General features: G+C 35.3%; 3 protein-coding genes across 3 annotated transcripts in view; 1 reads left to right on the top strand and 2 right to left on the bottom strand.

The window, feature by feature from the left end:
- Positions 1 to 7300: 7300 nt before the first annotated feature.
- On the bottom strand, positions 7301 to 11976 carry LOC126741589 (protein disulfide-isomerase A5). The gene is made up of 11 exons (XM_050448073.1): positions 11739 to 11976; positions 11309 to 11535; positions 11044 to 11251; positions 10657 to 10877; positions 9807 to 10012; positions 9686 to 9753; positions 9476 to 9633; positions 9274 to 9416; positions 9015 to 9217; positions 7874 to 8054; positions 7301 to 7824 (listed from the first exon to the last, which is right to left on the bottom strand). Exons 1-11 carry the CDS (start codon positions 11772 to 11774, stop codon positions 7571 to 7573), a joined length of 1905 nt encoding a protein of 634 aa, XP_050304030.1. The 5' UTR covers positions 11775 to 11976; the 3' UTR covers positions 7301 to 7570.
- Positions 11977 to 12500: 524 nt separating this feature from the next.
- On the top strand, positions 12501 to 13030 carry LOC126741593 (cytochrome c oxidase assembly protein COX16 homolog, mitochondrial). The gene is made up of 2 exons (XM_050448083.1): positions 12501 to 12741; positions 12802 to 13030. The coding sequence occupies exons 1-2, from the start codon at positions 12611 to 12613 to the stop codon at positions 12980 to 12982; spliced, it is 312 nt and encodes a 103-aa protein (XP_050304040.1). The 5' UTR covers positions 12501 to 12610; the 3' UTR covers positions 12983 to 13030.
- Positions 13031 to 15016: 1986 nt separating this feature from the next.
- Positions 15017 to 25881, bottom strand: part of LOC126741587 (titin) — a 38913-nt gene continuing 28048 nt past the window's right edge. The window contains exons 8-11 of the mRNA XM_050448067.1: positions 16145 to 16421; positions 15837 to 16080; positions 15537 to 15788; positions 15017 to 15482 (exon numbers count right to left, since the gene is read on the bottom strand). Of these exons, the coding sequence (XP_050304024.1) occupies positions 15299 to 15482; positions 15537 to 15788; positions 15837 to 16080; positions 16145 to 16421 (957 nt within the window). The 3' untranslated portion in view covers positions 15017 to 15298. The remainder of the gene's footprint in view (positions 15483 to 15536; positions 15789 to 15836; positions 16081 to 16144; positions 16422 to 25881) is intronic.

Raw genomic sequence — 25881 nt, 5'->3', positions numbered from 1 at the left:
AGTTGATCCTTCAAGTTATGTGATTAATTGCCTTTGTTCGTGAGGTCTTGTTTGGACTACACAGGGTAGAGGAAAGTCTACTACACCCTGTTGACCTTTTTTGACTGTTGACCTTTATGTTTCAGTTACTCTATCAAACAATAGACACGCGTTTTTTGACCCTTAGAATCAGGATTTGTAGTGTACTTTGACGAAGGGAAATAAGTATGTTTGCAAGTCTCGAGATTGAAGAATTCAATAAACATTCGTATTGTGGTCTTCTCGGTCAGTCAATTCACCCAAGTGTCATGTGAAAGATCATTCTGAAATATGTTAAGAACAGAGTAAAATTGCTGTTGTGAAGATCTAGAAATCATTAACTTTACAGATATTACTTACTGGAATTAGTTATTAATTTATTCCAGGCAATTGAGATTGAAATCTACTTTGAGAATAACAAATATCCAGAAATCATGTTCTATTGGTAGAAAACTATACATGTATTACTGCTTGGAAAATATCCTTAATTTATTCCAAGCAACGGTTGAACTATGCTTTTAGGGTGGGAAATATCAGGAAACTATGTTCTATACATTTTCTGTCTCTACCTGTTGCGATTTTCTGGCAAGCATTTATTATATGATCGTCAACTGCCTGGACGTATCAGAAACATTATACAAATGAGTGGAAAAATAGGAAAACTATTTAACTCAAAATTCCCAATACAGTATTGTATGGATAATCCGAACAGAAAGTTGGCAGACCCCATTCGGTTTACCAAAACTTTCGGATTATAGGATTCATAATAAAAAAATTCTGATAATCCGAACACGTTCGGTTTATAGATAACTTTCTTCACCATATAAATGCACTCTCACCATAAAATATGTTTGTACATAATGGATTTAAAACCCTTTATTTATGTGCATACATAAATGCATATTTCAAAATAAAAATAAACTTAACAGGAAATCAAACAAAAGATTCAGTAAAAATTTATCTAACAAGAAAAATAATTACGACTTTTAAAGAAACCAGTTAACTGCATACATATTATGAACATACTTCATTGCCTCTTAATATTTTATTTGAATAAAATTGTCCAGAGTTCTTTGAACAGATTTTTTGATGCTTAGATCGACAGCCTTCTGTCGAATTCTTCTTAGAAGGATCACTTCATACAGTGGCAATTCATTTTCCTCCGCCCAACGTAGACACTTATCAAATGAGATCACCGCTTCTGTGCTGGACATTTTTTGTATAAGTATCAGCACGATTCACTTTGTTCACTATCTCCACTAGATCAGGTCCTTCATCTGACAAAATAGAATCACATATTTCTCCTCGTAAAGCATGCAGGGCTATCAAATCTTCTTCATCCCATTCATCCATGTCCCTGGCGAAAAGAAGTTGACACTACGATTTTCTCACCAGTTTTTCAGGCACTTGCTTCCAAGATTCGGCTAATGCAAACACAGCATCCTTTAGCGACACATTCTTTAAACATTGCGCAATGTTTTCATCATCTTGTACAAGTACCTCTTGCAGCAGCCTTTTTCGATACGTGATTTTTATATTTTGGATCACATTCTGGTCCATCGGCTGAACCATGGCAGTGCAGTTAGGTGGAAGAAACATGACTCGAATATTACCATCATGGCTGGCTAGTTCTTGGCCTGGTCTGTGAGCTGAAGCATTGTCTAGTATTAAAAGGGCTTTCTCTTCAAAATTATTGATTCGAAGATACTTTTTTACGCTTGATACGAATTCACTGTGGAACCATTCTTCGAAGATAACTCGATCAACTCAAGCATTTTTTTGGTTTCGGTAACAGACAGGTAGGTTGCTGTTTTTGAATGGTCTTGGATTTTTTGATTTACTGATCACAAGCAACCTCAACTTATGTCGTCCACTTGCATTTGCGCAAGGCATAAATGTAATTCGGGCTTTACTGATTTTACGACCCGGGGCACCCTTTTCGTCTGCGTGTACTAATGTCTTTTCAGGAAGACCGAGTTGCTCAATTTTTTGTTTGATTTCTATACGAAAGGGTTCCACAGCATTTTCGTCACTCGACAGCTTTTCCCCGGTAACTTTCAACGAGCGGATCCCAAATCTGTGTTTGAAGCCTTGAAACCATCCTCTGCTAGCTTCGAAGTTGACTCCTTCGTCATTATTCATTTCTGTGAAAAATTGGCGAGCATTTTGAAGTATGATTGCTTCGGAAATTGGTGCACATGTTTCTGTTGCAAAAACTATGTATACACTGCATCTTCAACATCAGAAAATTCCGCTTTGCGCATCGTTTTTCTTGTTCCCGGACCTTTTTCAGTACGCGACACATAACGATTAATTTCACTCTTTTTTTTCTTGATATCGGATATTGTTGACTTCCCGACATTAAAGCGTGTCGTGTCGCCAAGGACGCGAATGAACATCCGGAATCCAGCAGACGTAAAATTTCAGCCTTTTGTTTAAGACTTAATGTGACATGCTTACGTTTAGAATCCATGGTTTAAATGAAATATGCGATACATATACATATATGCAGCGTGCAACTCACAACACAACTAATTAACTCTACATTTTCCATAAAACACTTTAAAACAACTATAAAACCACGCAACGTCTTGCTGCAAGAACAAACTTATTCTTATGAACTACTCACATAAATTAAACGTTGCATCATCTTTTCGCACTAGACGCCCACGCTCGCGTACGTACCAACAGTTAGGATTACGGAATTCACGGTGTTCAGATTATGGAATCAATTTTACGCAATTGGGGCGTTCGGATTATACGGGGTTCGGACTATCCATACATTACTGTATTTTCTTTTGTTTACTATACCATACTTTACCATACATTACTGTATTTTCTTTTGTTTACTATAATTACTGCAACAAACTTCATGTGAAGGAATCGCTTCTCACTGCAGCTTAGTATACAGCACTTACTAATTATTATTACTTTATTCCAAGCAATTGTAGTTGTTTTCCACTATAAAAATCAGAAATCATAAGGGCAAGGAAATACACTTAAAATATTGCCTGGAATAAATTATATTTCGTGAATTGTAGAGTTTTTGTTGTCATCAATGTAATTAGATTGTCCTGAAGATGGTCTAAATAAAGCCCGTCTAAACAAAATTAATTTTATTTTGAGGTCCTGAAGTGAATTTGCAGTCCCTTCCATTTCAGACAATTGGGGTTGAACTTTAGTTTTGGGATAAGAGATATACAAGATTTATGTTCTATTGCCTGTTATCAATAGCGAGAAATTGACGCATAACCATCATTGGTAATGACATCTAGATATATTAGGGTAGAGTGCGCACTTAAGGTTTAATCAGGTAAAAAATCCAAACATAAAATATATATTTTTTTATTTATGACTGCTGATACTGAAACAACAAAATAAGGTATAATTCGCAAACTAAACATCACTCATCAGTACTTGATCCACTCTTCAAACCATCTCGATTTTTACGTCTGGCCGTAGAAGTAGGTTGTACCCCAATTTGTCTACCATACCTTTTTTTTTATTTGCCTGCTATATTAATAATGCAAATTCTGTCGCGAACTGTACTTTATTTAGTGTAATGTTAATTCTGTGCATATAGCTTCAATTACATCAGGTGTGGGGTTTTTAACAGCTATATCTCAGATTCTTATAAAATTATCTTTTAAAGCATCTGTTTCTTGGATACATAAAATATTGCTTGAACTTGCATCATCATTTTCTATTTCCTCCAATTCCACGGATTGCTCATTCTCGTTTAAATCCATCATACTCATATTATATTGTGTACTTGAAATTGATTTATTGCATTCCGTAGTTATGTCCATATCATTGTAAAAATTTACATTTGCATCATCTCCTAAGGTCAATTTTGCCAGAAAAAATTAAACTTAAAAAAAAGTGATTTTGCGCACTCTTATAAACCCGCTTTTTAAGAGTACGCATGCAATTTTATGAACATAGGTCACATGTATAAGATCCAAAGCCCTCGTATAGGCACTGCATTTTTCATGCCACCATTCAGCACACAATATGCACTCAATCCAGTCTTCTGTAACAGGTTCTTTAAATGTTTCGTTGCACCCTGGACAGCTCCATATTTTCTTATGAGGCGGTGATTTTGGCTTCTTCAAAACAGCTTTTCCATTTTTCGGTGTCTTGTTTGCCTGTCTGAGGTTGACAGCGCATTTTCTTTTTAAACTCTCTTCCGAAAGCTCTTGTGGTGGTGGTAGGTTATTGCCCATATCTAGTTTGACTATGGGTTTCGGTTTTTTTTCTCTTTTTCTTCAATTAGTTGGTCCTTATATGGGGAGCTGGTGATAATTTCCGACTTTTTGCTTCGCGACTTGTTGATCTAAACGTAATTGATTTGGGTAATGGAGAAATTGTTGTTAATTTAATATAAGTTGATAATGTTCCAGGAGTGTTCGATAAATCAAATTTTTTGGTTTCTGGCGCTACAGCAACTGTTTGTTCCAAAGTTGAAATGATTGCAGATTTATTGGAAACCAGCTCTGTAGGCTGAGGTGAATTTTCCTTAGTAGTGGAACTCTCAAGAACAACAGTTGGACTGTCAAGAACTTCGGAAGCATTTTCAGAGGCTAATTTAGGAATTTGATGAGGTTGAATATTGATTTTAGATGTTGAGTTATCAGCGACTTCTAACTGAATGTTTGGCGCTTCTACTTGCGTAGCTACTGTAGCTGTAGCAGAATTTTCTCGTTCTGTGACTAAAGTGGCCATGAAGTCAGCTTCGGTAAATATATCATCATTAAAGGGACATATCCCTGTCACTTTAAAACCTTCAATCGCATTCGTTAAAGTAGCAGCTTTAAAATATGCAGGTGCAAATATTGAAGCAATTTGGTAGACCGTAATTACCCGCCCTGGATGGTTCGTCAACCAATTTTCACACTCGTTGGAATAAAACTTTTTTAACGGGCTAAAAAAACATCGGTCAAGTGTCTGCGTACGGTGGCTACTATGAGGAGGAAGTGTTAATGCGATAATGTTATATTGTCGAAAAAAATCAACTGCTGCAATAGAACAATGGGAAGTGTGGTTATCCATTATCTTTAGTACTGGTTGTTCCTTTGTTGGCTTAGCATGATCTCGAAAATGTGTGGCATAATCAACAAACAAATCCTGATTGATGAAACTACTATCAGATACCATTCCAATTGAAGATGGCGGAGCTCCGTCCAAAAGTTCTGCCTTCATTCTTTTACGTGGATATATAAATGCGGGAGGAATAAATTGTCCACTAGCACTCATTGCACATACAACAGTAACATTGGTTCCCCGTTCTGCGCTTGATATTTTATTGACACACCTTTTTCCTTTTGTAGAGAAAACTTTAGGGGGCTTGTTTGGGACAGTTGAAAATCCCGATTCGTCCATATTGTAAATTGCATTTGGCGGAAATTTATATTTGTTCATTAACTCCGAGAGGTTTTTATAAAACCGCTCACACTGTGGTTTATTAAACCCAACAGCCCTGGCGACGCTTATAGCGGTGGGTTGCCCTAATGTAACATCTTTGGGCCGTTTAAATCCACGCAGCCAGCCCTTGCCTGCCATTTTTGAAGTTATATTAAAACGATGTTTTAATTTGTTTTTTTCAGCGAACTCAAATGCTAGACTTCTTAGAGCTCTAGAAGTTAACCCGTAAAACATGTTGTCTATTGTTTTAATATACCTGGTTTGTAAGAGAGCGCGCGTACTCTTACAATATTAATGATTGCGCACTCTTACAAAACGAGCATGTTTTAAAAAACGCCAGTGCTGCCTCCATCTTGGTTCAAAATTGTAAACAACGGTATGATTTATACGATTTCTTCAAGGTTTATTGTAAGCATGACAAAATATGACCGCGAACTTCTTGAAAACTACAGTTGTGTACAATATCCAAAATGTCAAAATATAATAACAAAACAGATAAAATTCCTTAAACTTACCTAATAACGTTATTATCGCTGTTTATTTGCTTAAAATGCACAAGAAACATGCAGACACTCCTCTTAATCAGTACGAACTAACAACTTGTTGTCGACGACGTGCTCCAAAAATCGACGAGTGCGTACTCTTATTGACCGCGCACTCTTAGAGCACTCTACCCTACTTATTAATACTGAAAATATGTCTATAAAGTTTCTATAACTTGACCAGAGAAAATGCAAATCGGAATAGATAAATAGCAGATACGGAATATGTCACATTGTTCAATTGAAGCAATTTTAACATCGAGAGATAGAGTAAAGACGTGAGATCGGACGACCTTATTGACATTTCATGTGTCACCTTCTCGCAAATTAGATATTCCAATAAATTCCCGTCGAATGGCTGCATCTGCATTTTTCCTTTTCTGTATAAATTCACGTGTCTGCTAGAATGGTTGTCCGAAATCTTCAAGCGAACTTTTGCAATATGTTTAAAAATAGATTATTAATTTATTCCAGGCAATTGGGGTTGAAATTTACTTAGAAATACACAAAATTCCTGCTTGGAATAAATGAATAACTTATTCTAGGCAATTGAGGTTTGAAATCTGCAGAAATCATTGCGTTTTATTGGCAGAAAACTCTACAGAAATGACCGCCAGGTATCAGTTATCCCTTTATTCCAAGCAATGGAGGTTAAATTCTGGTATGGGAGTATAAAACATCCGAAAATCTACCTAATAATCATCATAGATAATGACACATCTAAATATTTTACATTAATTTAGTATTGAGTAATCTGAAGGTAGTAAGTAGTGCTTTCTGTTAGGATATATTTGTATGATATTTGAATGGGACTCAAAAAGGAGCAAGTCAAATTGAGCACAGGCACTCCTGTGCTTTGGGCATTTTCTAATTAATACAATAATTTACAGTCAATCATGTATGGCAAATCCGTCACTCTCTTGGTCACAATTGTAATCGAAGAAATCCTTACAGTAGACTCAAAAAGAAAACCTTATACATAATATCAACTTCTTGTCCAAATGTACCCCCCTTGACAGTATTTATTAATAACTATAAAGTTTGATAATTAATGCATTTCCTTAAGGGCCACTCCCCTCCGTATCACTCATTAATGGTATTACAAATGCCATATGCGTAGCCATATATAAAAAATAATTCACTAGTGATACATAGACTTTAGTTTTGTCATTTCGTGATAGAAACAGTTTTAAGTTATTTATTATATTATCGATATTATCTCTGTTGGATGTATACACGTTTATATTTAATAAAACATGCACCTTTCCCTTTTTTTCGTATCCTCTGGTTTTTATGTTAACAATAAAACTAAACCATGTTTTCACAAGTTTTTTTTTACACAAAAATGTGTGCGAGTGTGTGGTACAATTAGTAGAAAAAAAAACAAAAAAGTAAGTACAAAAGTAAAAAAAATCACATCTAAAGGTTTATATACAATGAGCCCCAAAAATTGCTTTTCTTATAATTAAAATCACAACTATAATTCATTGTATAGAGTTCTGGGTATTAATCGAGCAAACTTATCGAGATTCTTTCAAGAAAACGAGGATTGTATAAAACCTAATGCAGCGCACGATCCTCTAGTTTCAAAGTTCATCTTTACCCGAATGTTTCGACAGGAACTGCTTGATATCGTCCACGGTCCGTTTTCCTTTGTAATCCGCCACATATTTCCCGTGTTTAAACAGTTTAATCGTGGGGAATCCCTCGATATCGTACTGTTGCGCGATATCCGGATTCTCGATGCAATCGATCACCGCCAGGGTACAGACCCCGGACTTTTTCATATCTTTCGCGGCCGCCACGTAGTCCGGTTTCATACGTTTACAATGCTCGCACCCTAAAGAAAAATTGTTAAAAAGAAGATGCTTACACTAAAACAAACTTACAGGGGGCATAAAACATAACCAACATCAGTCTATTTTTGTCCAATTCCTTCTTGAAGTTCCTCTCGGTTAACTTTAAAAGGGCCGAATCGACGTTCCACGCTTCCCCCATACCGATCGATTGTTCGTTTGAAGTCGGTTTTGCGTTGGACACTTGCTGAAGGTACTGCACGAAATCTGGTTTCTGGTGACAAAAGAGTTTGTAATTTAGATTTTAAGTTTTATTACTTATTTCTCCTCAAACGAGCAATTGCCCAATTTACAACAACATAAAACATTTTACAAGAGAAGAAAAACCTAACCTACCTACACATTGCACAAAAATCATAATGACAGCTGATTAAAAATAGATAGGGTACAATTTGACTTAAATATTTTCACATCACAGAACATTGGCTTTCAACAGTCTTAAAAATTATATTCTGTTAGTAAAACAATTCAACTGATCCGAGTACTGGTTAGCAAGTGTGCCTGCCCTAGTAACAAACGAATTATTTCCATAATTGGTTCGGTGGGATGGAATATGGAATGAGGGTGGCTGACGGGTCTGCCTATAAGGAACATGTAGACCAATTTTACCGAGTATATCTGGGCAGCAAGATCCAGAATGGAGAATGTCATAGAAGACTGACTGGTTTGGAGAGTATGGATATTAAGTTGAGACTCAAACTCGTGGTAGATAATAGCAAGTGGAACATTCCTTTTGAACGCAATGTATCTTAAAAATTTGTGATGAACCTGTTTAATCATCTGAATGTGATTGTATAATGGGGTGACGGAATATGACAATTAAATGACATTCAATAAATATATGGTTTAAAAATATACTTTAATGCATTTTCGTATTTTATTAAAAAAAATCCAAATCGCTTGAAATGGCCGTTATCCGGAAACATTATGCATTACATATTACATAACACAGTTTTCATTATATTCACACAAAGTGGCAGCATTTCTTCATAGAATGATACCAATATCATTAACAGTTATATTTTGTTAAAAAGTGTAAAATACTGGAGCACATCTAAAACGCGTCTCTTCGCCTCTATATAATTCTATAAAAGCCTTCAAGAGATTTTCCTTGACTTAGGTGACCTTATAGCTAGAGGAAGCGCAGTAAAGCTTAAAATGTTATGTTTCTTACCGTTCTGCCTCCACTATAATCCTTACTCTCCTTATTGTAATAACTGAAATACTTAAAAGTGGGATACCCTTTAACGTCAAAGGCGTTACACACTGACTGATCTACAGTACAGTCTACGGCGGCCAATTCTACACGAGGATTATCCCGAAACTCCGCTGCAGCCTCCGCGAATTCCGGTTTGGCTTTTTTGCAATGCCCGCACCCTTAAACACATTAAAAGTGCTAATTTCATTATAAAAAGGGTACAAAAAGTGCTTACAGGGGGCATAAAACATCACCAGGACGTGCTTTTTCTTTTTTAACACCGGCTTGAAGTTTTCCTCGTTCAAGTGTAGCACGTCGCTCGGCTCCTCGCTCCACGGTTTCTCTGGCGGGGGCGGTGGTGGCGGCTCCTTCGGGTCCCTATAGAGTAAATTTCAATTAAAAATTACAAATTTTAAACAAAAAAATCGTATTTTCACCTCATAAAATCGACGATTTTTGCCGCCTCTCGCACATTGGGACTATAAAGCTGTTCGCCCTTAGAAAAATAGATGACAGTCGGATACCCTTTCACATTAAACCTGGACGCTACCGAAGGGTCTTTAGTGGCATCCACCGCTGCCAATATGCCTTTAACCTAACACAAATATCAATAAACTCATTTCATTCATAAAATATGCAAAACTTACCCCCTGTTCTTTCATCTGAGCAGCCGCGGCCTCATACTCGGGTTTCATTCTCTTACAATGTCCACACCCTAAAAACAACATCATAAACACACTTACAACAAGCAAATTCCAAACCACTTACAGGGTGCATAAAACATCACCAAAACAGACTCGGATGCCTTCAAAGTGCTATCAAATGTCAACGAAGTCAAATGGATGACATCTGAAACTGAATCTGACCACTCGGGCTCTTTTACTTTCACTTGTGGGGGCACAGGGTTGTGCATAAACTGCACCAGTGCCGCCCGTTTGTTTTCCCCCTCATAAGGGAATTTAACGTGGCCATTTCTAAAAATGAATTGTAGTCAAAGTACAGTTTGATTTTAATTTAGGAAACAAACTAAAATAAGGTTAGACAATATTATAATTCATGAAGTCATCAATGCTATATAAGGTTCAATGTTAAGCAATGTGTTAAAAAAATGTTGAAATAAGAAATACATGTATTTATTGGTAATTTCTCAGTAGATATCATACTGCTTGGAGGGACATTATAGTTTATTGAGCATGTATTATAATTTTGGTGTAGATTTTGAATTTTTTTAAATTCATGTTGGTTTTTTAGGAGAAAAATAAGTTCCTTTCGTTGAATTTTCCTCTACAGGAATCTCTAAATGCCATATTTTGATTTGTTCGAATTGCTCTCTTTTATGTAAAAAATATAATCTCTGACATACTAGCTCCACCTCACAAAATTACTTCAAACCTTGCTAAAGATGGAAAATTTGCAAAAATCAGTATTTCTATGGTTTTTAAGAATTCATAAAGTATAACAGGGTTTAATTTTTTGTTTAGTGCTTGTATATGTGTGTTCCAATATAACTAACCCCAGGGATGCACATAAATCAAATGGAATTGACACTACAAAATTCCCAGGAATTTGACCTATTTAAAGCAAAAATATTTACTTAAAAAAAAAAAAGACGACTTACAGAAAGTACAACATGGTGGGAAACCCGGTAATATTATACTGAGTCCTCAAGTGGGCATTTTCTGGTCTATTAACATCGACCGCTGCCAATACTGAGTGGTCTTTTAACTCTGTGGCAGCCTGAGCGTACTCTGGCTTAAGGGTTTTGCAATAGCCGCACCATGGGGCGTAAAACAGGATCAAAATGGGTCGGCCCTCCCTTTTCAGGAACCTCGCCAAAGTCTGGAAGAAATTTTTGAATTTATATCTTGAGTAGTTCATTTTTAGTTACTGGAATTTTGTTGTTTTATTTTTTTCTTTATATTGATGATGTGCTGAAATGTTTGATGACAGTGATATTTAAATGTTTACAAATTTGAAACAGGTAAGGCAGGTGAAATGTACTTACTCCTGGATCTGGAATATGCAGAACGTCTTTGGCCGAATCATCTTCCTCCCAAGGCAGATCTCCGGTGGGGTCCTTCATAAATTGCGTTATAGATTTTTCATTGTATTTACGATCATAATCCTTATTAAACTCCCCATCTTTATAGTGCTTGATCACAAAAGGCTCATTTGAAGTGATCTTTAGTTTCTTACAAAGCTTTTTTGCTTCCCTGTGGTGTACATAATCAAGTTAACTCTCAGTCATTTTTCTGATTAATGATACTAACCCGGAACAATTTATTACAGCGATGACTCCTTCTCCTTTCACATTTTTAGCTACATCGCCCAGAGTAGTGAGAATACTCTGGGCTTTCTTGTATGAATTATAAAAACACACAAGAACATTAGTTTTGGTTCTAAGTAACTTCTTAAGGTCTTTAAAGTCGGTGAGATTTTCCACGAGGTTTTTATTATTTTGTTTGGCTGTGTTTCCTTGTAAGCTCAAACATGAAAGCTAAAATGTATGAAGAGGACTTCATTTGGACATAAAATATTTTAGTCAAAGATGAATTGAGCAAATATTGGCTATATTTATTGATTTGCGCCGAATTCCTCACAGTAAGTTCATAAATAACTGAGTATTATCAAAAAACAAGTCTAAAAGTTCCACTTAACATTCCAAACCTTCTAACTTGAATATTATGAAAGACTACTTACCAAAACAAATAGAAACAAAAAATTTTGAAGCTTCATGATGTGCAAAATGATTTTCTACATGAATTTTGGGTTTTTTTAAGTTAAAAACGGGACAAATTTAACAATTTGGGTACACGACGGCAAAATCCTACACAAAAAGCGGCGACATTTTTTCTAACCTCACTTTTAATTTTTTTCATATTGACAGCTAGCAATATGACGTAAATAAAACCGCAACCTAACCTCACTTATGCGTTTGACATGCTTACAGTTGTCTTTATTATTTATTCACTTTTAAGTTAAAAACGGAAATAACTTAACAATTTGGGTACTCAATAGCGATGAGCGGTAATATTTACTTCCTAACCTCAATTAAATTTAATTTTTTTGACAGCTATCAATAGGACGTAAACAGAACCACGATCTAACCTCACTTATTGATTTTATATGTTTATAGTTGTCTTTATGATTTAATAACTTTTAAGTTGAAGCAATTTTTAAGTTATAAACGAGAAAAACTTAACAACTGGGAGATGCGACAGCAATAAGCGGCGATATTTTCTTCCTAACCTCACTTATTCATCATTACATATTTGTCTTTATAATTTACTTACTCCTAAATTAAAGGGATTGTTAAATTAAAAGCGGGAACACTTAATAATTCGGTACACAACAGCAATAAGCAGTGATATTTCATGGTTAGATAGTTGCTTAGACCAGAGGTCCACCTAGTAGTACCCGAAACAGAAGAGGAAGATATTTCATTCCTAACCTCACTCTTAATTTATTATTTTGATAGCAAACTGACATAAATACCTTAACCTCACTTATTATTTTAATATGTTTATATTGTTTTATAATCAAAAAACACCAAAAACTTTATAATAAACATTATGGGGCTGATGTCAAACGCCTCCTCGACACTAGACCGATTTTTCAAAAGAAAATTCGTTAGGTTTGGATTGCCCTTTTTAATTCTTATGGTAGGCAGTTCATTCGGGCTAAAGGAGTTCACAAAACTAAGGTAACATTTATTTCATTGATTGATTTGTTTTGTTAGGCATCATTGGACTTAAAACTGTAGGTATGAATTTAAGAAAGTCAGTCCGGTATCCCATGAAGAGGCCAAAAAGATGGGAGTAGAAATGAAGAAACCGGGAGAGGTTACTTTGGAAGGCGAGTATGAGAAGCTTAAAAGCATGGATATTGATAATTGGGAGCAAGTGAGAGGGCCCAGACCATGGGAAGAAACCGCAGAAAAATAGTTAGTAGGTCAGATTGTTATTTTAGTTAATTAAATGTTGTTCTTAATATTTTGTGAGAGACTTAATGACAGGCAATGGCTTTACTATCCAAAAATCATGTTTTTACCCTCGAATCCATCCTTAAATTGGAATATTTTAAGAAGCTATTAAATTATTTCCAAAAATGTGCACTTCAAAAATCTTGATGGTAAATAAAAGTTAAAGAATTATTCCCAAAAAAGAAGAGGCTATTTGCAATCATAACCTTATGATATATATAATATCATATCATCTATATTATATAATATTTTGAGGGAGGTTACTCAGTTCAGGGCTCCTTGTTCGGTGTTAAACTCAGTGGAATTTTGTAAACCAATTAAAAATATACAAGTGCCCCCTTCAGCGCAATTAATTTCACTAGATGTCAAAAACTTATTCCCGAGTATACCACCGAAAGATTATCTATTGCTGGTGGTTAAACTATTAAGGGGTAAACTTACAACAGGACTTTTTTCAATTTAATTATGGTTTTTTCAGACAGAAAGAGGGACTGGCCATGGGTTCTTGTCTCTCGCCGTTTCTGAGTGAGGTATTTATGTGCAACTTGTAGAGCACAACAACATCTAGCGAATTTTCCAATTATCTGGTATTTTATAAGAGATATGTAGATGATATTTGTATACTTTGGAACGGGGGGCACGAGAAGCTCAGAGAATTTCTAATCTTTGTGAATGGCCTCCACCCTAAAATAGAATTCACAGTTGAACATGAAAACAATTAGTGCTTGCCTTCCTTGGATCTCCTCTTAAAAAGGAACAACAATTCTATTGAGTTTGAAATTTTCAGAAAAACCAGTACGACAGACAACATCATACAATTCCATTCAAATTCACCTACAACCCACAAATTTGCTAGCTTTAATTCTCTGTTTTATAGATTATTCAACATCCCACTTTCCAGGGACGCCTTTAATAAAGAACTTAATATTATCAAACAAATTGCCTTAAACATTCATAAATTATACAATAAATTTGTTAATAAATATAAGCTTTCATCATTTTTTATTCAAACAAATAATAAAGCTAATGTTACCTACAGATCTTTGACATATTTTGGTACAATCTCTGATATCTTGGGCCGTTTTTTCCAAAAATATAATGTAATTACCTCATTTAAAACTAGTAACACACTTAAAAGTCATATTGTTAAGGATAAGGTGGACCCTCTCACTTCATCGGGGATATATGAAATTAAATGCGTTGAATGCCCCGCAGTGTACATTGGACAATCTGGCAGGAAAGTAGCAACGCGTATTAAAGAACATAAATCCCAGTTTGATAAACATATTAACACGGATATTGTAGTGAGCAAGTCAGCTTTTGCCAACCACTTATTAGAAAATAGACACACTTTCCCGCCCGAAAAAAATATCAGAATTCTACATAAATGTGATAAAGGTATCAGAAATCTCTTAGAGGCGATGGAGATTAATAAAGCCATAAAAAGTCCCGATTTTGTATGTGTGAACGACAAAATTACGGGACAGAATCATTATATTTTTAACAATATTAACTGTACATCTCCATTGCCTACAACGAGTACCATTGCTACAGACGCAGCGCCATCCAATAACCAACTATAGAACTCCGCACCATCAGAATATAAAAATTTGCAACTAACTTAACTTCACTCTAATAAATTAATGTGTTTTATTGTAGATGTCACAATGTGTATTAATTATAAAATTTTTAATCTTTGTACCTATTTGGAATGTTTTGTTTGTATACAATTAGAGTTCGTTTACGTGTATGTATGTGTATCGTCCTATTTCTGGTAAGGGAAAACCTTATTTTTGATTGTAATTTTATTTTAAATTAATAATTTTTTAAGGTCTGATGATGCCCTAACCGGGTGAAACATATGTAACCGTTATTTAAATTATATAGATGCTGTTGGTTTTTGAGAGTTTTTCGTTCCTGCTTTTGATATTATACCAGCACCTTAGAGAGAAAATGGATGACTTTTTTAATTTATAACCTTATGAAATAAAGTACATTTTTGTAAATTAACCAACATTTATTTATAATATATTACATAATATAAATAGCAATAAAAAATACACACTATAAAAACAAACAATAAACGCAATATGTTTTGATAAAAAATATATACAAAAAAAAATATTATACATTATGTAAATATTAATTGTTCCCCTCTATAATATCAAATGGCAGCATCCAGTGGCCTAATACAATTAAATTGTCTCATATATTTAGAACCTTTATTCTGCCGTTGTAAAACTATTTAATATTGCACCTTTACCATACAATAACTCTCTTATGCTTTGCTATTATTACCATATTTATTGTGATTATTGGACTCTATTAACATTGAAGCGTCGCTCATCATTCTAGCATTGCTTCTGACAAGAAACAGTAGATGGCACTCCTCATAGACGGTCAGTTGGACCCTGGTGCATACCAGACCATGCAGCACCGTTGCCCTTTGTAGATCCAACCATCTAAATTCAAACAATTTCATATATTCCAATCAAAATAGTAATTATAAGAAATACCTTTGAAGGGTCAACTCTCTTTCCCTCAAATTACTTCCTAGATTAACATCAGTGGGGCCCCACAAGGAAAACTCCAAGACAGACTTAACTTGAGTCAAAGACACTGATCTCTCGTTATTGAGCAGGGATTGTAGCAAGTTAGCGGTTTTCGAACTGGGCTGGAGCAGAGTTAAAGCCTTGGAGGCACACATGCACAGTGACCCATATTTTTCTTCGGGTGATGTCAGGGTGGTCAATTCCGAGGGAAGAGTACTGAAAAATGATTTATATAAAGTGTTTAAAAGGGTTGTCCCGCCTCACCCTTGCAAAATGCACAATCTAAAGTGGCTCTCTCGGTCCACTTCTTTTGTGAGAACAAAACTGCTCAGGCTCAATGGCAATTCCTCGATTCCTTGCGCCTGAAGCACCTTTAAGGCATTAACAAGCTGCAGCATAACAAAGAAACCGTCTCTCCAGTTTTCTTCTTGTTCCGACTTGGTTCTCAAGTGCTCTCCGTAACTTTCTATGGTGTGCACCTGAAGCCAGGGCAGCACAGAGATTGTTGCTGCAAAAAACACATTCAGTGAAAAACTATCGTAGATTATAAACGTGTTATGGCTGATAGGTACCTTGAACCAGTTTTTTATCATCGTTTTCGCTCTCAATTAAATCACTGAAATCCGTCACCGAGTTCAAGTTGAAATTGCCCAAGTTCACTGTATTGGTGGTAATACCGGTGCTGAACAACAGTGTGACGTGTTGGGCCCCCCAAAGGGCCTGGTGGAACGACTTGGAGCCGATTTTAGTGGGACTTATTCCTTGTTTTAGGGAGAAGTCCTGCAGGCGTAAGTTCTGGGACATTTTTAGGCCTCTGAGGGCCGGTTGTGTGTGGACGGTTTGCTGGATCTATAATAATAATATCCTTTATTTGCCAACAAAATCGTATACAGGACGACAAAGCAACGTCATACAAAGGAGGATCTAGCTCCCATAGGGTACATTAATTTTTCTTATCTAGAATTCATAGAGGCAATATACTTATATAAACAAAATAACAAAATTTAAAATAAATATTCTAAATATCTAACACAAGTTAAAATTATTATCCAAAAGTAAAATTATAAAAACATTTAATCTGCAACCAGTGGTAAACAGCTTTTTTAAATTGGACTGTAGATTCAATGCTTCTAATATCAGCAGGTAGCATTCTATAAGCCCTGATGGCCATATAATGAGAACCTCTTTCATAGTAAGCTGAATTATGCAATGGAATGCGGAGATCGCTTCTATGTCGTGTAATCATAGTCACATCCTCAGCGTACATTGCCCTATTCTCAACAAACAAATGATTGTGTCTCTTCACAAATAACACCAAGGAAGATAAAGTATAAGGAGGGAAGGGTGAGTATTTTTAGTTTGCAGAAGTAAGGTCTACAGGAAGTTCTGTAGGTCATGCCCAATAAACAACGAATGATACGCTTTTGCATTCTAAATATATCTAGAGCTCCTCTTGCAGATCCCCAGAAGCAGATACCATATTGTAAGATCGACTGTACCTGTCCGAAATAAAATAGGCAAAGAGATACCTCAGACACTACATCCCTTAATCTTCTAATCAATCCGCACAAGCTAGCTAATCTGGAATAAAGGTTTTTAATATGTTTCTCCCAATTTAAATTGGGGTTAATGTGTATTCCTAAGAATTTAATACTATTGGCTACAGGGATTGACTGCCCACCAGACCACACAAGTAGAGATTCTGAGACAATATTGGCCTTCGAAAAATTAATCAACCCCGTTTTACCAGAGTTCAAAGACAACTTACTGTCCGGACACCAGGTCCTCATGCGCTCCACTGCGGATGAGCAGCCCCGTGAAAGATCTGCCACTGTCTTTCTGGCAACTATAACTGATGTGTCGTCGGCGAATTGACAAATCATATCAGAAGGGAACAGCTCAGGCAAGCCATTGACATATAATAGGAAGAGCACAGGTCCCAAGATTGAGCCCTGAGGCACACCTCTTCCTATAATTTGGGGGCGGGAAAACGTTGGTGAGCCGGAATGTGTCACACAAACTATTTGTTCTCTTTGCTCTAGATATGAACTGAGTAATTTAGATGCTGCACCCCTGATGCCATACCGTTCCAGGATGTCCAGCAGTAAAGAATGGTCAACCGTGTCAAACGCCTTAGACAAATCGAAATACAGTCCAGCTACACTGGCCTTTCTCTCAAGATTCTCCATAATATATTGTATTGCACTATAAATGGCCATTTCCGTCGATCTTTTGGGAACAAATCCGTATTGGTGTTTATTTATTATTTCATGGTGAGTTAAATAATTCATAACTATTTGATAGATAACCCTTTCAAATACCTTCGATATGGATGGTAATACGGATACTGGCCGATAGTTGGCAATATTCGTTTTTTCTCCCTTCTTAAAAACAGGCACTACTTTTGCCCGCTTAAGAGCAGAAGGAAAAATTTGGGTAAAAAGTCTCTCATTGATCACATTGGAAATGGGTCCGGCTAAGTGAATCCCAACAAACTTTCAGACGAATACCGGAATTTCATCCAAGTCAGAGGAAAATTTATTTGAAAGGTTCATCAATATTTTAAAGATATCCTGAGAATTAACAGGATTGAGAAATATGGTTGGATAATCATTATGCAAGTCGTGTATATTGGAGTTACAGCTTTGTTGATGGTCAAGAGTAAAATGTTTAGCAAATAACTCGGTGATTAAAGCTGGGTTTTCAATGGACTGACCATCTTCCCTTAAAACAATATTGTTGTTAGTTTTATTTTTACCTGACTCAGATTTTATGATCGACCATGCTGATTTTATCTTGTTTTTTGAATTTTGGATTTTGTTATCATTTATAGACTTTTTATAAGAGGAGATGTAACGTCGATATTGTTTCCTTTCATGTTTGTATGCAACGTAGTGTTCCCTAGAATTAGTATATTTGTACCAAACATAGAGATCTTTGATGTAGTTTGAATATCTTTTTATCTCTGGTGTAATCCAGGTTGGCTTCTTATTTTTCAACCTAGTCGTACATATTGGAAAAGCCAAATCAAAATAATAGAAGAGAATACGAAAGAAAGTATTATATTTTCCTTCAACTCCTCCCATGCCTTCGACATCAGCATATTGTAAAATCGATTCATGTTGTGTGTTGAGAATTTTCGTCGCTTCACAACCATACCACATTGGGGAACCTCCATCTGTCTCTTAAAAACAAAAATTTGAGGATAATGATCAGACAGATTAGAAACAAGGACTTCAGAAGATATGACAACACTTGAGTTCATATTTGTAAAGATGTTATCCAACTGAGAGGCACAGTGAGCAGTGATTCTAGTGTTGGAGTTAATGTAAGGTATTAGACCAAAGGTCTGCATTAGTCCAAGCAAGGCCATCACGCCATGGTCATCAGGATTACTAAAGTTAAAGTCTCCTGAAATATTAAAAGAAATTTTGTTATTATACATCTTATCAAGTAGGTTAGCAAGATAGTGGAGAAAAAATTGGCTGTTACCACTAGGTGATCTGTAGACACAAACAACTATTATGGAATTATTGCTATTAATAACAATTTTAGAAATGCAAAATTCAAAGTCTTTTTCTATGCCAGTCTGTAGACTGTTTACTTCGTCTACTTTAACATGATCACTGAGATCATCTTTATAAAATATATGGTTTTTTTGCCAATGTTCAGTAATTGTGAGAATGTCAGGAGATAGTGTAGCCAGCAGAACCTCGAGCTCCAGAACTTTATTGTTTAAGCTTTGCACATTGTAGTTAAGCAGCTTTAGTGCAGAATTACTGAAAGTATTTGTATTTGGTGACAAGTATTCAGCGTCAGAATGGTGAGACCCACACTGAGAATAGTTTTCATGCTTCTTGCGATGCAAATCCCGCATAGCAACTGTTAGGTTAGAATGCAGGCTCATGTGGCTTGTTGACTTCTCTGATGATGGTCTAAAAAATTACGACCACGCGAGAAGTTGAACCTTTCGAAGCTTACTCCACGTGGCCAGAAATTCTTATCATACACTAAGTCTTTGTGGACGGGGCTTACGCCAATCATATATCTCTTCCGCTCAGATTTTGTTGTCTTGGGTAGACATTCTTTAATGGTTACGTTTTCTGGAACGGTATCAATGTGCTTTGCTACGTAGGTTCTAATCACCTCGCTAGTAATTGCTTTCGAGATTTTGCTAAGTGAAAATCAAATATATTCGGTGCTTTTTGTATAACAGTGAAGGAATTATTAAAATATATTCAGTGGTTCCTGAATTATGACTTAATACGTTTGGTGATAAGTAGGAACTTGATGTTGGTAGATGTATTTCAAAACTACTGATATGGCGAGTCGTGGATGTTGGTTGAGTAAATTGCATGTAACTCAAACAGTTTTAGAGGTACATGAGATGTTTATATATGAAATTATCGGGAAAGAAAGACCTTTTCTTTGGCTGAAGAAGCTTTAAGAATATACGGGTTTATTTAGAAAAATATTCACAAGAAAAGTGAACATTTGCTAAAAAATTACCGAAAAAAAGACTTTGACCAGAACTGCCTTAGCTACCAAAATCTTTAACCTAGAATTACGTTTTTATCCTCAAATTCATCCTCAGGAATCCTCCTGTATAACAGTGAAAAATTATAAAAATGTATTAAGCGGTTCCTTGGTTATGACCCAAAATGTGTGCTAATAAGTAGAATACTTGATGTCAGAAGGTTCGTTTCAAACACTGCAAAATTGATTTATTTTTTAATTATTTTTATATGTAATTGATGTTAGTTTGTGTCCTAATACCTTTTTTTTCAATTATTTTTTACAATATGACTTGGTTGATTAAATTGCCTCTAATTCGAAAAATTTGTAAGGTACAAAAATGGTTCATATATGAAAATATTAGGCAAGAAATGCCCTTTAGCTAAAACTCTTTTAAGAATAATCGCCTTATTTCATAGAAATATTTTCGAGAAAAGTGAACATTTGCTAAAAAATTAGCAAAAAAAATGCCTCGACCAAAACTGCCTTAATTACCCAAATTTTTAACCTGGAATGATGTTTTTACCCTCAAATTCATCCTCAGAAATCCTACTATATTACCGTGGAAAAATTATAAAAATATATTAAGCGGGTCCCGAGTTATGGTTGAAAATGTTTGCTAATAAATAGAAACTTGATGTTGAAATATGCGGTTCAAATCTGGTCGCTGTTGGACCTTGATTGACTAAATTGCCTTTAACTCAAAAAGTTTTTGAGGTACAAGAATTGTTCGTATATGAAATTATTGGGTAAGAAATGCTCTTTCTTCAGTTAAAGTCCTTCTCATGAAAAGTGAAAATTTGTGAAAAAATGCTTTGACCAAAACTGCCCTAACTCCCAAAATATTTAACCTGGAATCATGTTTTTACCCTCAAATTCATCCTTAGAAACCTTTTTGTATTAGACTAAAGAAATTATGAAAATATATTAAATAGTTCTTGAGATATGTCCCAAAATGTTTGCTTATAAGTAGAAATTTGATGTTAAGGGTAAACAGTTCAAAAACTGCATTACTGGTGGCTCTTGGACATTGGTTGACTAAACAGCCTTTAACTCAAAAAGTTTTTGAGGTACAAGAATTGTTCATATGTGAAAATATTGGGCAAGAAATGTCCTTTCTTTTGCTCAAGCCCTTGTAAGAATATTCGGATTATTTCATAAAAAAATTGTCAACAACAGTCAACAATGCCTCTCCTAAAACTGCCATAACTACGTAGTATGATTCTAAGGCTTAACTTAGAATCATGTTTTTTACCCTTAAATCCATCTCCAGGAATCTTCCTGTATTGCAGTGAAGGAATTATGAGAATATTTGGAGTGGTTCCTGAGTTATGTCGTAAAATGATGTTACTAGATGCATTTCAAAAACTACAAATTTGCTAGACCTTGTTTGACTAAATATGCCTGTAACTCAAAAAGTTTTTGAAGTACAAAACTAGTTCGCATATAAAATTATTGGGCAAGAAATGCCGTTTCTTTGGCTAAAACCATTTTAAGAATATTCGGATCATTTAATTCCAACACATGAAATACTAGAAAAAAATGCTGCGACCAAAACAGCCATATTTAGCAACATTTTTAACCTACAACTACGTTTTTACCCGCTAATGCAACCTCAGGAAAACCTCGTCCATTACAGTGAAGGGATCTATGAAAATATTTTGAGTGCTCCCTGAGTTAGGGTGGTTGATCACAGGTTTATTAGACTTTGGATCCATGAAACTTACAGGGCGTTTTATGACAGGCTTATTGATGATAGGGATGTACAGTAATCATATTAATAAACTGTTTATTATTGACTCAAGAATAGATTTTCTCAAAATGTCGATTAATAAGTAAAAATTTGTGGATTCTTGGACCTTGGTTGACTAAATTGCTTGTAATCAAAAAAGTTTTTGAGGTACAGGAATTGTTTGTATATCAAATTATTGGGTAAGAAATGCTTTTTGTTCGGTTAAAGGTCATTTAAGGATATACGTATTATTTATGAACAAATATTGTTAAAAAAAGTTAAAATTTGTAAAAAAAATGCACACTGACCAAAACTGCCCTAAATCTTTAACCTGGAGTCATGTTTTTACCCACAAATTAACCTTCAAGAATTCTCCTGCATTACAATGCATGCATTTACAGGAATTATATAAATATATTAAGTGGTTCATGAGTTATGACTCAAAATATTGGCTAATAAGTACAAACCTGATATTAAAATATGCACCTCAAAAACTTCATATCTGGTGGGTCTTGGATCTTGGTTGACTAAATCGCCTCTAACTCATAAAGTTTTTGAGGTACAAGAATTCTTCATATATGAAATTATTGTACAAGAAAGGCACATTAATTGGCTAGAGCGCTTTTAAGAATATTCGTATTATTTCATAAAAATATTCTCAAAAAAAGTGAAAATTTGCTTAAAAAAAAATGCCTTCCAGAGTCAAATTTTCCCAAGTGGGCCACTCAAAAGTGAGTTTTCGATTTTCATGTACCTTTCGATTTCAAATGATAGTTCAAGGGACGAAAAATGATGCCTTAAAGTAGTTTTGCAAAATATACATTTTTTTATTAGTTATAAGCAATTGAAATTGTTTAACAAAGTTTTTTATTTTGACAATATCTTGGTTGATACTTGAAAAAAGTGAGTAATGTTACATTCTTCACGTTCTAAATTAGTTTTGCGCATCACGTGAATCATAGGCTTTGTAAGTTTAATTGTTTATTAATCACAAAAATTAATTTAACAATAAACAAATAGAAAATTTTACATGTTCTCATATGTTTAGGGAAAAAAATTAAAAAAGAACATTGTTCAGATATTCATAATGAACATTTAAGCAGAAGAAATTTTTTGCTAAGTGTAAATAAGCAAATACGCCGAGCGTTTGTTTATTGACATTCGAGCGCTCGAATCCCCTTATGTACAGACGCATTACGTGTTGCGGTCTAGACTAACGCAAGTCACGTAATTCCAAGATTCTGCACAAAATCTGAATCGGTATATAAACAATTTTTGATCTTTTTTTCCAAAGATTAAAGTATTTATTTTACAGATGCCAGATTGTAACTGTTTCCGAGAAAACTGCTGTTTTTGTGCGTAATCTTTTTGCAGATCTTATTGTGGTTGCAAAACATGATTTTCTGGCAAAATCCCAGGCTTCATATCTTGAGGAACTCAAAAAATCAATCACAGCTGGAGAATTCATCGTTACACTTGATTTCTCGGAGAATTACTCATTCTAGGTCCAAAATGCCATACAATCACAATATTAGTCGAAAAACCAAGCAACTCTCAACTCTCTATATTTACGTTGTGTACTTCAAAGAAAATGGTGATTTGCAACATGCTAATTAGGGTAAGTCCGGGAGAGACGCCCCATCGGGAGAGATGGCCACGGCTCGTGGTTCGCATATATTCCTCTAGAGGCGCGTTGTTTTAGTGTGTAACGATTGGGTTTTCAATGACCACGTGTAGTTGATGTCGAAAGTCAGTGCCGGTAATAACATCGCCGAAATTGTTTACGTTTATTTTTTTAAGGTATGTTAGTGTATAATATTTTGTGAATATTTATTTTTTGTAAGCGTTTTCAAAACTTTAGAAGGTATTTATATAATAGCATGTCAAAGAGACTATTTAAACTTATTTAGGTTTACTAAATATACCTTAGTCGCAAACTATGGGGTGGGGCATCTCTGAAATGTTTAAAGAGTATGTTTTAAACATTCTATGCCTTTTTTGCAGAATGCCTACCGAATACAAGCGCAAATGCCCAGAAAGGGCTCGTTGGACCAAAGAGGAGTTGGTTGCGGCTTTACAGGCTATTGAAAGCGGTGAAATGGGTATCAATTAAGCCTCCCGAAACTTTGGAATTCCCTCAAGAACATTGCGCCGCCGACCGGCAAATAATAATACCGAAAAAACAGGCCTAGGACCATCTTCAATACTAGGCAAGCACAATGAAGAAAAGTTGGTATTGCATATTAAAAAAATGCAGTCAAGTATATTGCTTACAAATTTGCTACAGCCCTTGGTATAGACCATAGATTTAACATAGACAGTGAGAGAGCGGGTTATGACTGGCTCAATTCGTTTTTGAGGCGAAATAGTTCATTATCGGTACGAAAATCTGAAGGCGTGTCTGTTGCTGGGGCAGTGGGAATGTCAAGACCACGTGTAACCGAGTACTTCGAACTTTTGGTTTCCATTTTACAGGAAAATGATATCATGACTAAACTTGGGCACATATACAACATGGAGGAATCTGGTTTGCAGCTCTGCAATAAAGCAACACAAGTTATTGCTACTAAAGGATCCAAACAGGTCTCTTCTATAACCTCGGGTGAAAAGGGTGAGACTATTACAGTGATTGCATGTTGTAATGCCGAAGGAACATTTTTACCGCCAGTTTTTATTATGAAAGGAAAAAATAAAAAAGCTGAATATGAAGATGGTATGACACATCTCGTGAGAGTTGTTTACGTGTCTGCAAAATCAGCCTATATAAACTCTGACATTTTTCGTGACTGGCTAAGAGAGCAGTTTTTACCTAGAAAACCTCCAGGAAAAGTTCTTCTTTTGGTAGATGGGCATGCCTCGCATCAGAATTCTGGAGAAACGCTTGAGTATGCTGATGAAAATGACGTTATAATTCTAAGCTTACACAGTCATACAACTCATTTCCTACAGCCTTTGGACCGAGCTGTTTTTAAATCTCCAAAATCAGCGTGGAACAACGTGTGCAATAAATGGATGAGATCAAATCCTTCACGAAAAATTAGCAGGCTACAATTTGGTACATTAATATCAGAGGCTTGGGCAAAAGCAGCAATACAACCTCAAATGCAATATCTGCATTTAAAAGTACAGGCATATGCCCATACGATCCCGATATCATACCGGATTATGCGTACTTAATTGATGAAAATGCAGAGAACCGTCAACATGACGGTATGCCTGCTGAAAATCAAAAAAAATCCGACGAAGCAAGAGTTTGTACTCAGCCGGAGTTGCCGTTTGTTCCAAGCACATTAGCTGCACCCATTGCTGGCCCTTCTTCTCGACCAGATAATCCTTTTCCAAACGAAGTTTTGTGGGAATTAGCTGCAGAGCAAACACAACGTTCCGATGACATAACCATAAATGAAACACCATCTGAAGTAACTCCAGGCAAACTACTTCAGGAGTTATCTCCTGTTCCAGACTGCTGTAAATAAAGTACGAAAACGTGGTCAAAATGTTGTTGCAATTTTTACTCCGAAGGAAAATTTTAACAAAAAACGACTAAAACTAAATACTTCAAAAAAAGGCCAACAAAAGCAACTTCCGGATAATAAGATGCCAAAAAAAAAGACAAGCCTTAAAACAAAAGAAAACCGATTAAAAAAAAAAAAGTGACAGTGACTCAGAAATCAGTAGTGAAGAAATAGTGTATCAAGATTCTCATGAAAAAGAATGCGAAGATGAATGCTGTACCGGATGTGGAGAAGAATATTCTGCCACTAAAAAAAAGGACGATTGGATAGAATGTTTGTACTGCAAAACATGGTATCATGAAAATTGTAGCAAATATATTAACGTTTGCGATCTTTGTGGAAAGCTTTTGTCTAAGAAGAAATAATACTGCTTTTCTAATTTAGTAATTAACCCGAGAAAAAAAAGTTTCTTATATTTTTATGTTTTTTAAACATTTTGTTAATGATATATCCCTGTTTTTTCGAAATACTTATTAAAGGAAAACAAATGTTTATGTTTGCAATTATCTTGTTTTTCTTGATGGGGCATCACTACCAGTCTTGAAGG

The sequence above is a fragment of the Anthonomus grandis genome, chromosome 10 (genome assembly GCF_022605725.1).
Source record: "Anthonomus grandis grandis chromosome 10, icAntGran1.3, whole genome shotgun sequence".
NCBI lineage: Eukaryota > Metazoa > Arthropoda > Insecta > Coleoptera > Curculionidae > Anthonomus > Anthonomus grandis.
This window is presented reverse-complemented; position numbering and strand designations above follow the sequence as displayed.